Source organism: Mchenga conophoros, linkage group LG7 (assembly GCF_057382185.1).
Source record: "Mchenga conophoros isolate Kocher_MC1m ecotype Shallow Benthic linkage group LG7, M_conophoros_male_GT1.1, whole genome shotgun sequence".
In the NCBI taxonomy this organism is placed as follows: domain Eukaryota; kingdom Metazoa; phylum Chordata; class Actinopteri; order Cichliformes; family Cichlidae; genus Mchenga; species Mchenga conophoros.
The window spans coordinates 58,274,037-58,289,544 of NC_140532.1; the positions used below are offsets into that span (position 1 = coordinate 58,274,037).

General features: G+C 38.4%; 1 protein-coding gene across 2 annotated transcripts; it reads left to right on the forward strand.

The window, feature by feature from the left end:
* The first annotated feature begins 1,696 nt into the window (after nt 1-1,696).
* On the forward strand, nt 1,697-8,003 carry psmb7 (proteasome 20S subunit beta 7). 2 transcript variants are annotated; one of them, XM_085280450.1, is made up of 9 exons: nt 1,697-1,852; nt 3,266-3,359; nt 3,856-3,953; nt 4,111-4,251; nt 4,395-4,510; nt 5,120-5,178; nt 5,874-6,025; nt 7,423-7,449; nt 7,737-8,003. In XM_085280450.1, exons 1-9 carry the CDS (start codon nt 1,791-1,793, stop codon nt 7,846-7,848), a joined length of 861 nt encoding a protein of 286 aa, XP_085136576.1. In that variant the 5' UTR covers nt 1,697-1,790; the 3' UTR covers nt 7,849-8,003. The 2 variants fall into 2 exon arrangements, with proteins under 2 accessions (XP_085136576.1, XP_085136577.1); XM_085280451.1 differs by lacking the exon at nt 7,423-7,449.
* Nucleotides 8,004-15,508: the final 7,505 nt, after the last annotated feature.

The following is a 15,508-nucleotide window of genomic DNA, read 5'->3' on the forward strand; positions in this document are numbered from 1 at the left end:
TTCTGGAGGGATTATATTTCACTAAAAAATGATCTAATATGCATGTCCACATAATTATGCATTATTATAATTATAATATATTAAAAAACACACACTGTATTTTAAAGAACATACATTAAGAAGCAGATTATATTAGATTTATATTTTAAATAAGACAAAATTAGGATTTTACAGCAGTAAAAATAAGCTTTGCCCTGCACAGAGTGGATAGTGAAACAAATGGAATCATCATAATGACATTATTTCATATTTATTACTTCCCCCTCCTCATTGCTTTATTATTGTAGCTCTAGTAATAAATAATAATGTAAGGATGCCCATAGTATATACAGTATTATGAAGAAGGTCTAAAATTTCACTGTGTGCGTGCATGTGTGTGTTTTATGTATATGGATTATTTTAAATTATTACTCATGATATAACATTGTCCAGACATGCCTGGTAAGGACATGAGGAGGAAACAGTAGGAGCTGTGTGAGGCTACTAAAGGCAGTGCTATAACATTTTTCTGTCATCATTTTATTATAGATTAAGTGCAAGAGTTGTTAGGTGTGGATAATTAGATTATAGTTTATTGCAATAACAAGTTGTGCCTTGTTCTCAGATAGACAGCAAGTGGAGAGTGATATATGAAATGATGGGATGGAAGGAAGAAGAGAAGCAAAGAGTGAATCACAGGCAGAGCCTAATTTATTTCTCACAGTTTTTTGTTGCCTTATGGTTCCAAGCACTGTCACCAGTCTTTGCATTTTGTTATTATCTCATGACACTTGTTTAATCAGCTACCATCTCTCCTATGGACTTTTTAATGTCTACAGTCTCAGATCAACACAGCCCCGCCCTCCAGCACTATCAGCAGCAGGAGCAGCAGCAACCCCTCAACAGCAACATTGTACCCATCAGGTAAAACATAGGCTACGTTTGCTTTACTTGTTGCCCATATTAGATTCTTGATGAATGTTTGTTGTTGTTATTCAGCCTGGTTCAATGTGCCCCTTTTTAACTTTGAGCACCCGCCCCTTTAAACGTCTCTGCACGGCCCTGGTGCACTGTGGTCACGCCAGCATCGAATCCATCCAAGTTACATGGTTTATTAAAATAATCAAATTACAGCATTTACATTTATGTTGGACTACTTTTAATTAACTGCTTTAGCCCACTTACAATGAAAATTTTTAAAAGAATCTTGTTCATGACCTGTGTAGTATGTTAACACTATTGTTAACTTGAACTCCAATTTTGAAAACAAAACTTTCTTCTTCTTTTTTTTTTATAATAAAGCTCTGACTTATATTATGAGTATGAGTCTAGGGTCTGGGACAGAGTCCTGTAACTCTCTGTATGCAAAATACAGTATATAATGACCAATGTTGGGCAATTAATTATATAGTTACTTCTTCAAAAAGGTAACTGAGTTATGCAAACAACAAAGTTTTTTGCAGCTGTTTACCTAAAAATGCAGCCAAGGCGTTTTTTAAATAAACATTAAATAAACTATTTACAGAACAATCAGCTGCTCTGCATCAAATTTGATGCCACACAAATCATAATAATCCGATTATTTCTAATAAAAGAAGAATGTGAAACTTAAGTTTGCCTTTTTACTTCTAGGACTTGAGATAATTTGAGCAGTGGTACGTTTTTGGTTTTTTGCCACTCAAGTGGGGGCATTCAAAACGCCACTCGGTGCCGATGTTTGGCTCTTCTGGCTTGCCATACCGCAATATGGTCCCCGTAACATATAGACCAACTTCCTTTACTTCCCGGAAATACAGCATTCATTCACTAAGATGGCGACACTGACAGCAGTCCGGCCAGCTTTCGGGGGTTTCAGTTTCGACAACTGTAAAAGGTGAGCGTTTTTCCGCGAATGAAAATTAGAGCAGAGGAAGTACATCATTGAGTTTAATAGATGCCACTGTTTAAATGTGGACGCCGCTTAGGTTTGTCGCCTTTTCGTTTGGCTTTCCCAGTGATGCTAACTCGGCTTCCACACAGTGACTCAGGCTTTTCCCCCATGTTAGTATTAACGATTCACATGCCGCTCATGTTTAAAACCACGACAGGCTTTGCTGTTCATAGTGGGTTTTGCGTGTGTTTTTATATATGTTGCAGTGAAGTCATTTCGTTTAAAAAAAAAAAAAAACAGTCTGAACTTCGTTAGGTTAGGTAAAATAAAACAGGTCCTGGCAGTTTTTATTTAGGAACCCGAACCCCCCGCCTAGCCTAGCCAATCAGGGGATTATGGTTAGCTAGTTGTGAAAAAAACACGAACTCGCATCCAAATTAAAAACGAGACGTCTGAAATAGTATGAAGATTAACTGAAACCATATTGCAAAATTGGCTAAATTAAATATGAAGTGTGCATAGACAGTGTCTGTCCGCTCTTGTTGGGTCGTAACATATAAAGAGCTGAAGTGGAACTGAGTGTCAAAAAGTGTTCACACTCTGTCCTTTTCATTCTTTTCTTCTTCTTCTTTTTTATCTTTGACGTTTTTTTCGGGGTTTTCTCATTCACGATCAACTCCGCGATCACTATGCTCTATTCCGGCACACTTGTCAACCAGTCAACATTCGGCAGTCCCTTCCTTCACCTGCTTCCAGCGACTCGCAGTCAGGATCTTGTACTCAATAAACAAATTAAAACGCAACTGAATTTAAAATAAATATTCAAAATGGGCTAAAGAAAAAATATTTAAAACGATAAAAACACGAAGCGGACCCCCAATTCAGTTATTGACATGAAAAGTGGACTGAAACAAGTTATAACATGGTTATGTTATAATATAATAATTACATAATATACCCTTATATTATAACGTGTTATGATATAAATTGTTGTGTTATAATATAAATATGAAAAACTTTTTGCCTAACTGACATAAAATAGAAATGCAAAACTAACTGAACTAATATTCTAAAACCTATGTGCTCTTTAAACGTTCCCCTGATAAAGGCGACTCATTAAAGAAAATGTATTAAAACTAGCCATCTTGCTCTGGAAATTCAAAAACATGTGAGACAAAAAACAAAACTGAGCTCTGTTATTGTCATTGTGAGTGCTATTCTAAACCAAAGCTTTTTTATGTTTGTATTATTTGCTTATTGGCAATGTAAGTAAAGAATATTTTGAACTTTTGACTGTGATGCAAGGCTGCTTCAGTAGAAAGTAAAAAATGTTCAATAGATGACATATGAACACAATTGTGTTTGTGTAGCTGTGCAGTCGTGTTAGGTAATACCAGTAATATTTTTTCTTCACAGAAATGCAGTTTTGGAAATTGAAGCTAGCAAAGTGGGTTGCAGCGTCCCTGCTGCTCGAAAAACAGGAACCACAATCTGCGGTGTTGTCTTTAAGGTGAGCTACCAAAACCAGGCTGCTGCACATTGGTCAGTTAGGAGCGAGTGTGTTGTAAATGGCCTGTATTTGTATAGCGCTTTATTTAGTCCATGGACCCCAAAGCGCTTTACACTACATTCAGTCATTCACCCATTCACACACACATTCACACACTGGTGATGGCAAGCTACATTGTAGCCACAGCTGCCCTGGGGCGCACTGACAGGGTTATTGTTGAGTGCATATAAACATAGGGTACTTATTTTTTTAAAGTTTGCTTTCAATAGATTTAAACAAAGTATTACAATAATGAAAAACTGTTGACTGTTAAAGAATTAAACAGTTAATCAGAATTTAGTCTTCTGCAGAATTGGTATACTCGTACTATAAGATACTTGGGTTCAGAAACAAAGTATTAAATTATTATTTACCTTTGCGGAATAGCACTAACGCCAGCAGTGTTTCAGAGTGGCTCTTTAGAGTTTGAATGTTGTGTTGTGTTTTTTTCGTGAAGGATGGAGTTGTCCTTGGAGCTGACACACGAGCCACTGAGGGAATGATAGTAGCAGACAAGAACTGCTCCAAGATCCACTACATATCCCCAAACATTTAGTAAGTAACAGGTTTTTGAGCTTTGTGATTTTTTTTTTTCTTTTAAATCTAGATTTTATACTTATACGTACACACAAAGCTTTGAGAAAATATCCCTATTTATTTATTTTTTAAATTAATGTCTCATTGATTCTGGTGCAACTGCATTATTGTCCAGCTGCTGTGGGGCAGGAACAGCTGCAGACACAGAGATGACCACTCAGCTTATCTCCTCCAACCTGGAGTTGCACTCCCTCTCCACAGGCAGGCTGCCACGTGTTGCCACCGCCAACCGCATGCTCAAACAGATGCTGTTCAGGTATACGCTTCCTTCTCTTTAACTCAGTATTGTCATGTAATAGTAGTCCTAAAGAAAGTGAGGAACAAATTACATTGCATATTTCTGCTCTTGTTAAAAGTTTATATAAAAAAAGAAAATGGTATATGTGATTGTGTTTGTAGGTACCAGGGTTACATTGGTGCTGCCCTGGTCCTGGGTGGAGTAGACTGCAATGGCCCTCATCTTTACAGCATCTACCCTCACGGCTCCACTGACAAGTTGCCCTATGTTACTATGGGTCAGTGCCACACACTGCTATATGCCTCTCATGTATAAGCTCCAGCTTTATGTGTCGTTGGATTTGTGTAAAACCAACAGTGGCAACATGAACCAAACATCAAACATTGATATTTTTAGTTTGATAGTCTTAAATGTATATATCCTGGTATTTTCCTGTAAAATGTCACAAATGTTTCTACTAAAATAGACGGACCAACATAAATTGCAAAACATAAATGAAATAAAAATGATAATTCACAAATTTAAATTTCTGTCAGGAGGTGTTGCAGTCTGGGTAAAACGGTTTCACATTTCTTTCTGTTACCCAGCTTGTTCACCTTTTCACTGGGAAAGTTGTTTTCACTCATTTAGGAATAATTTGGTGTATTTGAAGTAGGATTATATGAGGGTCTGATCCTACACATTTAAAAGAATGAATATAGGTCTGTGACCTGGTTCATGCCGACAGAATTGATTCTTAGTCATGATTAATGGTGTTTAATGTAGAGTCGTGTCAGGTGACTGGAGATGAGTTATAGTGGTAATGTGTTCTGTTTGTCATGTTTTCTGACTCGGTTAATTATGGCAGTTGGCACCTTAGTAATGTACATTTTTTTTCCCCCTACAGGTTCCGGGTCCCTAGCTGCCATGGCAGTGTTTGAGGACCGTTACAAGCCTGACATGGAGGTGATTCTGCCACTTGTGTATTTTATTCAGTTTAATTAATTCTATTTATATATCACCAGTTCACAACAGGACTCACCTCAAGGTACTTGATATTGTAAACTAAAGATCCTACAGTATTAGAGAGAAAACCTCAACATTAAGACTATGAGGTGCACTTGGTGACAGTGGGAACAAAGAACTCCCTTTTTAATGTGAAGAAACCACCAGAAGAGTCATGTTGGGAAGGTTCCAGCAGCCATCGGTCACTGAAAGGGAAGAGGGTGAAAAAAGTGCAAAGACAAGGACAAAACAGAAACTAACATGCAGTAATGACATTTAAATGCAAGTACGTTAGCAGCCTAAACTTAATCTTAAAAGTAGAGATTATGTCCCAAACTGGGAGCAGGTTCCAAAGAAGAGTGTAATACCTGAAGGATTTGCCACGAATTCTATTTTAAAGAAATGAAACTACGTGTAACCACATGTGACATTAAAAAAAAAATAACAGTGGAGGAAGATTTTGTTAATCACTTTCAAATGGAAACACAGTACTGAACTCTTTCCCAATGTTTTACAGACCATTATACTAAAATAAAGGTTAAGACATGGTCAGACAAGTAGTTCACATAGACACAACATGCTACCTGCAGATTTTAAAAAAAATAAATGTGATGATGTAATTTTTAATTTTTTTAAAAAAAAAATTGTTTCCAAAGGAGGATGCAGCCAAGCAGCTTGTGCGTGATGCCATTGCTGCAGGCATCTTTAATGATTTGGGCTCTGGCAGCAACATCGACCTGTGTGTCATCACCAAGAACAAAGTGAACTACATCAGACCACATGATGAGGCCAACAAGAAAGGTGTCAGGTAAGAACGATAATGCTTCAGCAACGATAGTTTAGCTTTTGAATTAGCATCTGAATTTCATCCCTTCCTGAGGTTGTTACCATGATGACGTGAGTTGGATAATCCAGAGCTGATGGAAATGTTTTTCTGGGAGTTTTCAGTCCCAGAAACAGATGAGTTAATTCTGAATTCTGGTTTTTAAATATAACTACGGATTCTGTCTCCCCAACTCCTGCTCAGCCTGAAGGAAGTGACACAAAGTTTATTTTCCTCATACTAAGGGGGTAAGCTGTGACCCTAAAAGCAGCCTTACAAGTATCTAAATGAACAACTTGTAAAAAATTTCACACAACTTTCTTCTGCTAAACGTACTCCTTAACAGGCCACTACAAATTTTTACCCCTCGGCTGTAAAAGACTGATGGGGTGTTGTCCTCACCCCACCAGGCAGGTGGGCGGCGTGGACACTTAAGTTTGTGAATGTGATAACGTAGGCGCTTCAAATTGATTATGTGCATCTGCCAAAAGTCTTGGACGAGTTTGAATCTGTGACCTTGATCTCAAGGTCAGAGTAAGTTTTCTGAAAATCTTCTCAATGTGATAACTTAAGAACACAGTGATGTAGTATTTCCAAATTGATACCATAAGTGTCTCTACTAAGAGGCTGAGGAGTCGAGCTGGTGGTTGCCAGTGTTCTTCCTACATTGCATTGTCATCAGTTTTTTAATCACCTCTTGGCTGGTTTTGAGTTTGCAATCAATGTGGCCAGTCCTTCTGTAAAGAGCCATGTCTGTTCTTGCACCCAGACATCACACAGAGGGGATCCATTATGAGGCAGCTGTCAAGTTCTGGTCACTGTTTAAACCCAGGACACTTTTTGTTTTGTTTTTTGTCACCTTATTGGAGTTATTAATCATTAGTCCTGCATGTGTGATTGCTGCCATCTGCATTTTAACATTGTCATAGACTGATGGTATTTGGAAAGGCTCCATCCCTTTGAAATGAACGAATGAATTATTATTTTATTTTATACCCTGTGCTTAACTGTGATTACGTGGTGAACGCAAACTCGAGGCATGTTGTTTCTTGTGTTGGGGAACTAAAACGTCTCATATTTGGGGGATTTTCAGTTCAAAGTTGAGGTTGTTGTCACACAATTCGCGTTGAGCACTCAAATGCAGCCAGTTGTAAGAGCAGATGCTGCTGCTTCATGTCTGACCAACACAAGTCAAATGGATTGTAAAGAACAGTGAAAGTTCTGTTCCTTTAATAAATTGTCATTTGGGACTGTGAGTCACTATGAGACCTGAGAATTCAAGATATTTAGCTGCTGCACTTGTACACTTGTGTTAAATTGGACATGTGGACAAGCAGCATTTGATGATCAGACGCTGAATTGTTGTCTTGTTCTGCTTGAAGAGTCACTGAGCTTGAAGCCTTACAGCTGTGAGTATACAGAGTGCATTTTTTGTAGTCCAAGCCTAACAGTCTGTCACCTTTACCTGAGTGGACTACTAACCACATTTCTGATTTGGGTCCACTGGGCCTGCTTAGTGTGACTTCGCCTAACTAATGTGCATGGCAGTGTGCTTTAGATGAAGTGGCATGTTGTGCTAATAAAAATGAAATGTGTATTAAATGAGCGCCAGCACAGACTTGTTACATGGAAGCGATGAGCTCTGGGGTTTTGTTTTTTTTAATTGGAAATCTTTATTCCATGTATCTCTTTGTAGAACCGGCGACTACAAGTACAAACAGGGAACTACAGGTGTCCTGACCAAGGCTGTAACTCCAATTGACCTGGAGCTGCTGGAGGAGTCTGTACAGACCATGGACACCTCCTAAAATGGAATGGTGTGACTCACTACCCTGATAAAGCCTAAAACACGTTGCATGTTTTTCCCATTTTTTGAAATAAAATATTTTTCCCTGGTTTTGTTCCTGGCTGTGCCTAAATTTGAACTAGAAATAAAATGGTCTCAAAAGATTCAGTCATATCACAGCTGCTTACTGTCTTAAATGTTTAATTCCAAAAGTTTTTTACTTTAACAAAAATAATTTTAAAGTTGAGGTTTCTAGTTTTGGAAAAAGAGAAAAACATTGCGTTTTCATCATTTTAAAATATATATTTTTTTGTTTAATTCTTAGTAACTGCCGTTTTTGTTTGGTTTTAAAGAATAAAAGAGAAATGAAATGGAATAAGGAAAGAAATAATTAGACCTGGGAGTAAGGGAGTCCTTATCCCTAGAAGATAAACAAAAATAAAAACAGATAAAACAATTAAAACGTTAAAAAAAAAAGAGAAATATGAAAATACATTAAACAGTAAAAGAGAATTTAAATAAGACCGTAATGGCGGACATTGCAATCTCACCTGAAATGGAGAATTTGGGTCAATTAGAAAAATATGTCAACGACAGGATGTTGGATAGTATAGAAGATAAGAAAGCCAGATCTACAACGGAAAAGAAATTCAACAAGAGATGGGGGTAACTGGAAAAAGGAATGGTATGTATCATCTTGTCTTGAGGGGCTAATACCCAGGGGTGCAGCCTGGGTATTTGGCTGCACTCCTTAGGAGAATATGAGCAAGCACAGAAAGAATGGAAGGAAGGAGGGATGAAATGGATATCAAGCGAGAGCACATGGTGACGACCGTAGATATGTGCTACTGGACTAAGTAAAAGTCCAGACTACAAGTTTCAAGGTGAAGACCACATAACAAAGAACTGGACTGCTGACTACAAGACCTGGAGTTTGTACTGTGCCCAAACTTTACCCAGAATTACCTGATTGTGTGAGTTTGCCTAAATATTACAGCACACATGGGAACGCTGGTCTACAGCTCAGGCAGTAGTTGAATTCAGGGATAATAGATGTCACACCTATGGGAGAACCTGATGCAGAGGAAGGAAAAACAACAGGATGCTGGTGAACAGTGTGAGGAAGAGAGAAGGTGGTCCTTTTTGAAGGAGGGGACCAAGAGATTAAATAAGTTAATGACAAATTGGCCCAATATGACTGCCAAAGTGGATGTAACCACAGATCTCAGGTAAGGAGGGCACATGGTCGTTGAGGCCCTGGTCTATGCCGATTCCTCCACATCAGGGGATTTCAATTGGAGTTCAGCAGCCCTGAGGAAATGAGAGGATGAGTGACTAAGATTGGTCATATGGTTCGCCAGTGATACTCAGAAGCCAGAGGAATAATTATGACACACAGGATGAAATAGATTATGAAGAATTACCTGCATCTACATCAGATCTACGAACTGAACCACTGGAGCAGGGGTGCCCAATCCCGGTCCTCGAGAGCTACCGTCCTGCAGCTTTTAGATGCATCCCTACTCCAACACAGCTGAATCAAATGGTTTGATTACCTCTTCAGCATGCCATCGTGTTTGGCAAAGGCCTGATAACAAGCCATTCATTTGATTCAGCTGTGTTGGAGTAGGGATGCATCTAAAAGCTGCAGGATAGTAGCTCTCGAGGACTGGGATTGGGCAGCCCTGCACTGGAGCATCCGGATCTCACCTTGTATACAGACTGATGTTGTTACAGGGGAGAGAAAGGGAACGGAAAAGGGAAAAATTACACAGCCAGCCTCAGATCAGGTGCCAGAGATTGTGGCTCTCACCAAAGCACTACAACTCTCAGAAGGGAAAAGAGTGAAGAACAATTGGAAGAAAAGATACGAGCTGTACTGATGCCCAGAGAAGTAGCAGTGATGAACACTCCCTACTGTGTATTTACTAGATGGAAGTATGCACCTCCAAGTATGCAGTTTTCAATTCAATTTTGTTTATATAGTACTCTTTTACAACACTTCACATTTCAATGTGCTTTATGTAGTAAGGAGCAGACCCTAGCAATCTAGTGATCCTTAACGAACCAGTTAGAGAGGGAGAGTGTCCACCCTAATGAGCTAGAGGGTGAAAGCGAAGCAGGGGTGTTTCCACAATTTTTGAAAATTGTGTGACCATAAACAAAGCATGGTGTAAATTAAGGTGTAAATTAAGTGCTCAAAAAATGGTTTTAAAAAAAGGTAAAAAGATTACAAGACATTGTTTTCTTTGTTTCTTTCCTTCAGGAATCCAGGAGAGTGACTGTCTTTTAAAAGATTTAATTTGTTTCAGCAGTTGAAATTACAAGTTACAGCACGCTGGAATCAATGTGAACCAACGATCTGCTTCACAAAGGGGATGACGATGATGATGGGGTAATGCAGTTCTATATCACAACAAAAACAAATATTATTTTGACTATCTTCTCCTGAAAAACAATGCGGCCGGTCCTGTCGTCTCTGACTCGATATTCCTCTGCACTTCAGTCATCGTCTCGACCCTGCTCCTTTTCCTGGAAAAAGACAGAAAGAAAAACACCTCGCTCCCTAACCTTGCTGTATTAATATTAGATAATAAGTAGAAAATAACAAGCTGAGAATTGCTAGCTAAGTCTGAGACATTCTGTTCACACTCCCTTGGCCAAGAAAAATATCCCCCTGACTTTAACTAGTTATGATCTATAAGCATATTTGCAATCCCACTGCAACTCAACATATCAATCTCAATAGTTCAATTCAATCAATCTGAACTAATGCTTCTGACCTTTACTACACGGAGTGCCAGCTCTTAATGAGCACACTTGGAATGTGTATATAAAAATCACAAAAACAGCTTTATTTAATAATTTTATTCCTAACAGCATCCACATATGCATAAGCATACTCTTATATACAAATGCCTATACAAGCATCTAGCATACTAAATACAAATAATTGCATAAAGCATCTATGGGAAAAATTTATCTGAGGAGACCTTGTTTGTGTTGACTTGACCCTAGTCCCATCCGCTCACATGGAAGAGACAGGGTTTATGACCTATACTGCACCCAAACACCAGGGGCGATAGATATGTTTCGCCTTCATTTTTTGGGGAGCGTTTAGGTTGTCCCTATTTTTTAAAACAAGTGAGTAGCCCCCCAAAACAGGAAAGTTGTGTACAATGTGAGGAACCATGGAGTAATTTTTGATTTGGATATAGTCAAAAAATAATAAAAGATAGTACACCCTTTGCAGACCATCACCAGGTCTTTACCTGGGTTCAAAATGATTTAAATTCAAATGAAGAACAACATGTGACATATTACAGGGTGTCAGTTTTTAACATAATGCTGCCCTTTTGGTTTAGTTTTTGTCAAATGAAGAAGTACACACCATGATTCAAGAGCTTATAGAAACCACCATAGCAATGAACTGGTCTGCATTGGTGCATCATATCTTTATTCTCTTCCCCCTCCTGCCCCCCCCCCCTCTTTCTTAAATAGATAACTATCATATCTGATATCATATCTCACAGTACAATAATATTGAATGGGTTGCATTGTTGTATTTTGTCATGTTTCTCAGGTCTTTGTCTGAATTTCTACGAACATTATTGCTAAGGATTGTCTTATTGCATTGGAGTCACACTGGGTTAAATATGTACACTTGGGTTTTAAGGGGTATTTATTATTTTCTTCTTTTTTTTGGGTTGTATGGAAGCCCCAAACGCAATTTCATTGTTCTTGACAATGACAATAAATAAATAAATACTTCAAATACTTCAAAAATAGCAGCAAAATATTTAAGTAATGATTTTCTTAATGACTTTATCAGTCTCTTACATGCCTGTGGATGAAAATTGGCACACTCTTCTTTATGTCATTGAGGCTCATCGAGGTTTCCGGGCATTCCGAGATCTCTTAAATCAGCGGTCCCCAACCTTTTTTGCGCCATGGACCGGTTTATGCCCGACAATATTTTCATGGACAGGCCTTTAAGGTGTTGCGGATAAATACAACAAAATAAAACTAGTACTGGTACCGAAAAAAAGATTTATTCATAACACACGTGAAAAGATCCAGGAAAACCGAGTAAACGATAAAAACGATAACAAAATAACGCTGAAAACCGATAAAAACCCTGAAAACTATACATTTCACACCTGAGCCTCAACTCTCGCGGACCGGTACCGGTCTGAGGCCCGGGGGTTGGGGACCACTGTCTTAAACTCTCACCACAACATTTCAAAGTTTAGGTCTTAATGTTGACTGGGCCGTTGCAACACACTGATTATTTTCTTTTTAGCCACCCTGTTGTATATTTTCTGGTGTGCTGGGAATAATTTCCTGCTGCATGACACGGTTTCAGCCAGGCTTTAGTTGTTGGAAAGATGGCCCCACATTTTACTCTAGAATACTTTACTTAGAATACTATACAGAGGAGTTCATGGTTGACTCAGAGCAAAGCAAGGCCAAAAGATTATGCCACCACCAATGTGCTTGACAGTTGGAATTAGATGTTTGTGCTGATACGCTACATTTGGTTTTCTCCAAACTTGGCCAAACGTTTCCACTTGTTTAAAAAGTCTTATCGTTTGCTGAGATACAGCTTTGCAAACTCAAGCTGTGCTGATGTGTTCTTCTTATGGTGAAGGGTCTTGCTCCTAGTAACCCTTCTGAACAAGTAATAATTATTTAGTCTTTTTCCAATTACTGTCAAGAACTTTAATATTTACCACACAGACAGATGTCTCTCTGAATATTGCGTTTGTGAATAATATTTCTCACTGTAGAATGTTGGACTTCAAATTGTTTTCGTTTCTCTAAGATCATTACTGATATCTTTTCAACTAATAATGAACACACTTCTGAATGCTCCCGACTAGCAAACTAAGACAACGGCTGTCATAGATAGTTGCACTTGCTAATAATCCTTTATCATCAGCTGCAGATGTTCTATCAGTCTGTGGCGGTGTGCTTGGAATAACTGAGCAACAAGTGTGCTTTTCTAGTCTGTTGGAGAGGCAGCATCAGAAAAAATTCTGGGATCAATAACGTTATTCTTATTGTTTGTATTATTATTCTTAATAAGAGACATTTGATTAGCTGGCTGTTCCTTATCCTATTATTTCCTCTGTAAGCAGGGGTTTAGTTATTTTTCCACACACTGCTTCTTTATTTTTGATTAGTTTTGTCAGAAAAAAAGTAATATTTTGTGTGTTAAGATTAGAGATGGCACGATACCACTTTTTTATGTCCGATACCGATACCGATATCATAAATTTGGATATCTGCCGATACCGATATGAATCCGATATAGTGTTTTTTAATCAACGAAACTGTTTTTTAAAATATCTTGCTGCATTTTGCAAGTCTGCAAGTTCATACTCAAGTTTAAAACAACAACTACACTAAAGCTATTCTGTTATACCTGTATACAAAAAAAATATTTCATAGTTCAGCAATACTGATCAATCTAATAAACTTAAACCTACACCATCCTCACTATTCTGGTATTTTAAAGAGTACTTAGTGTAAATATTAAGCAACCTAACTAATAGGGTTCCAACTCCCAGCAACAACAAAAATAAATAAATAAAAAATAGGGAACCACCCCTCACGCTCCACCTCATGATGCTTAATCGACGTAATCAACCTTAATTTGATGAAGTGTGAAAAAAATGCACAGAAATCAATTATTTTTCAAGAAATATTAAATAGATTCAGCATCTTTCTTCAACAAAATTGCAGACAGCACAGATGGTACCATCCCAAAGTAAAAAGTACTATAGCTTACTAGGGTATATATATTAGACTTAATAGTCACTATATACAGTAATTGACTTCTATTCATTTTACATCAAATTAAAACTTTGGGTGTCAGATAATTATTTATTAAAAGCTCGACATTTTAAATGAGAGTAAGAAAGAAAAGTATGTCTTTGTGCCCCCTTTTCCCTGTTCATGCCCTATCGGCCCCCCTGGCTAAACTTTGCTAGATCCGCCCCTGCACAGTTACCAGCGTCAGCTACGTAGAAAAAGATCCTCGAGTAGAAAGTAATATTAAATAAATTCTAACAACAGCTTATCAAGCTTAAACGTGCTGCTGTTGTTCAGCCGCTGGTTTCCTCTTTCTGGTGCAAAGTGGGGCAAAAACAAACAAGACAGACGGAAAAGCCGATCAGCTGATCATTAAGCAGTTTCATGATTGAAGTAGCAGCCGGAGAGCGAGAGGCAGTCGCTTGTTAAGCTTAACGCAGGAATGCTTTACAAACATTCAGAGATGGACTTACACACTTGCTTTACTTCTCTCGGGGATAACTTTGTCGGAGATGAAATGCCAGGTTGCTAGCGAAGCTCCACATGCTATCCAGACCACCGACAGGTCCCGCATGCCACAGCCGCTCTATCACGTGATGCATACTGCTCCGACGTGCTAACGTTCTGAGGTGAGTTACGGCGTGTTGCAAGTTTTGTGAGGTGCTTTCGTGATATTTAATGGATCGGATTACATTTTTTATTTTTCTCCGATATCCGATCCAGTAATTTAGGTCAGTATCGGACCGATACCGATACGTAATATCGGATCGGTCCATCTCTAGTTAAGATTATATAATATGAGAGTGTATTTAGAACTCAGATACATCTGGAAGAATCAGCTGCATCAGTCAGACAGTTGCAGAATATGATCAATTGGAACTGAAAACATTTAACTATATGGATCACAATACACATGACTTGGAATATGAAATAGATCCAGACAACTTTTTCTCATCTAACAATAACAATTGCTGCTACTATACAAATAAAGACTACAATCAGAGGATTAAAACTGAGAATAAATTATCAATTATCCACTTTAACTGTAGAAGTCTCTATGCTAATTTTAGTCATATCAAAGAATATCTTAACCAGTTTTCACATCCATTTAGTGTCATTGCCTTATCAGAAACTTGGATCAATATGGAAAAAGGAACAGACTTTGAACTGGAGGGTTATGAATTCACATTTATAACTAGGCGAAACAAAGGAGGAGGAGGAGTGGCCTTGTATGTGGACAAATCCTTGAAATTTAATGTGGTGGAAAAGATGACGATGGTGATTGATAATGTACTAGAAAGCTCTTACTGGAACAGTGGCGCGGCTGCCCCTCTGTTGGTCTTCCATGGTTTCTTGTGTTCTGGGGGCCTCTGGATGTCTGGAGTTTTGATCTCCTCCATACCTGCCTCACACCCTGGAGGACGGGGCTGTGGCCCCCCCACACCCCCTAACAGATCATTACATGGAGAAACCTTTGGAATACAAGCGCGCTGATCCACACAGGTATGCACACGGGTGTTCACTGCTCGTAGACCCAAATTACACCTTTCTTGGCTGCTACTTCGAAGCACATCTGTCCTGCGTGCTGCACAACAACATTGAATATTTAGTATTTACTGCTGTTTACACTTAGCTAGATTAATGCGATGGTGTTGTGTTTAGTATGTTGCTTTGTTTCTTTTTTTTTTGTCTTTTTTTGCTTGTTTTCTATTCTTCTCTCAACAGGTGATCCAGGAGATTTTTTTTTCTCCCCCCCTTTCTCACTGTCCCTCTCCCCTTCTGTTTTTCCTTTCCTTCCTCTTTCTTTCTCCCTTTCCTATCTCTCACTCATGTCTGTCCCGTCTGTAACATCTGAAAATAAAATA

Coding starts and splice junctions, on each gene's coding strand:
- psmb7 (XM_085280450.1), top strand. CDS start 1,791: ATGGCGACACTGACAGCAGTCCGGCCAGCTTTCGGGGGTTTCAGTTTC. Junction 1,853..3,265: donor AGTTTCGACAACTGTAAAAG/GTGAGCGTTTTT, acceptor TTTTCTTCACAG/AAATGCAGTTTTGGAAATTG. Junction 4,511..5,119: donor GTTGCCCTATGTTACTATGG/GTCAGTGCCACA, acceptor TTCCCCCTACAG/GTTCCGGGTCCCTAGCTGCC.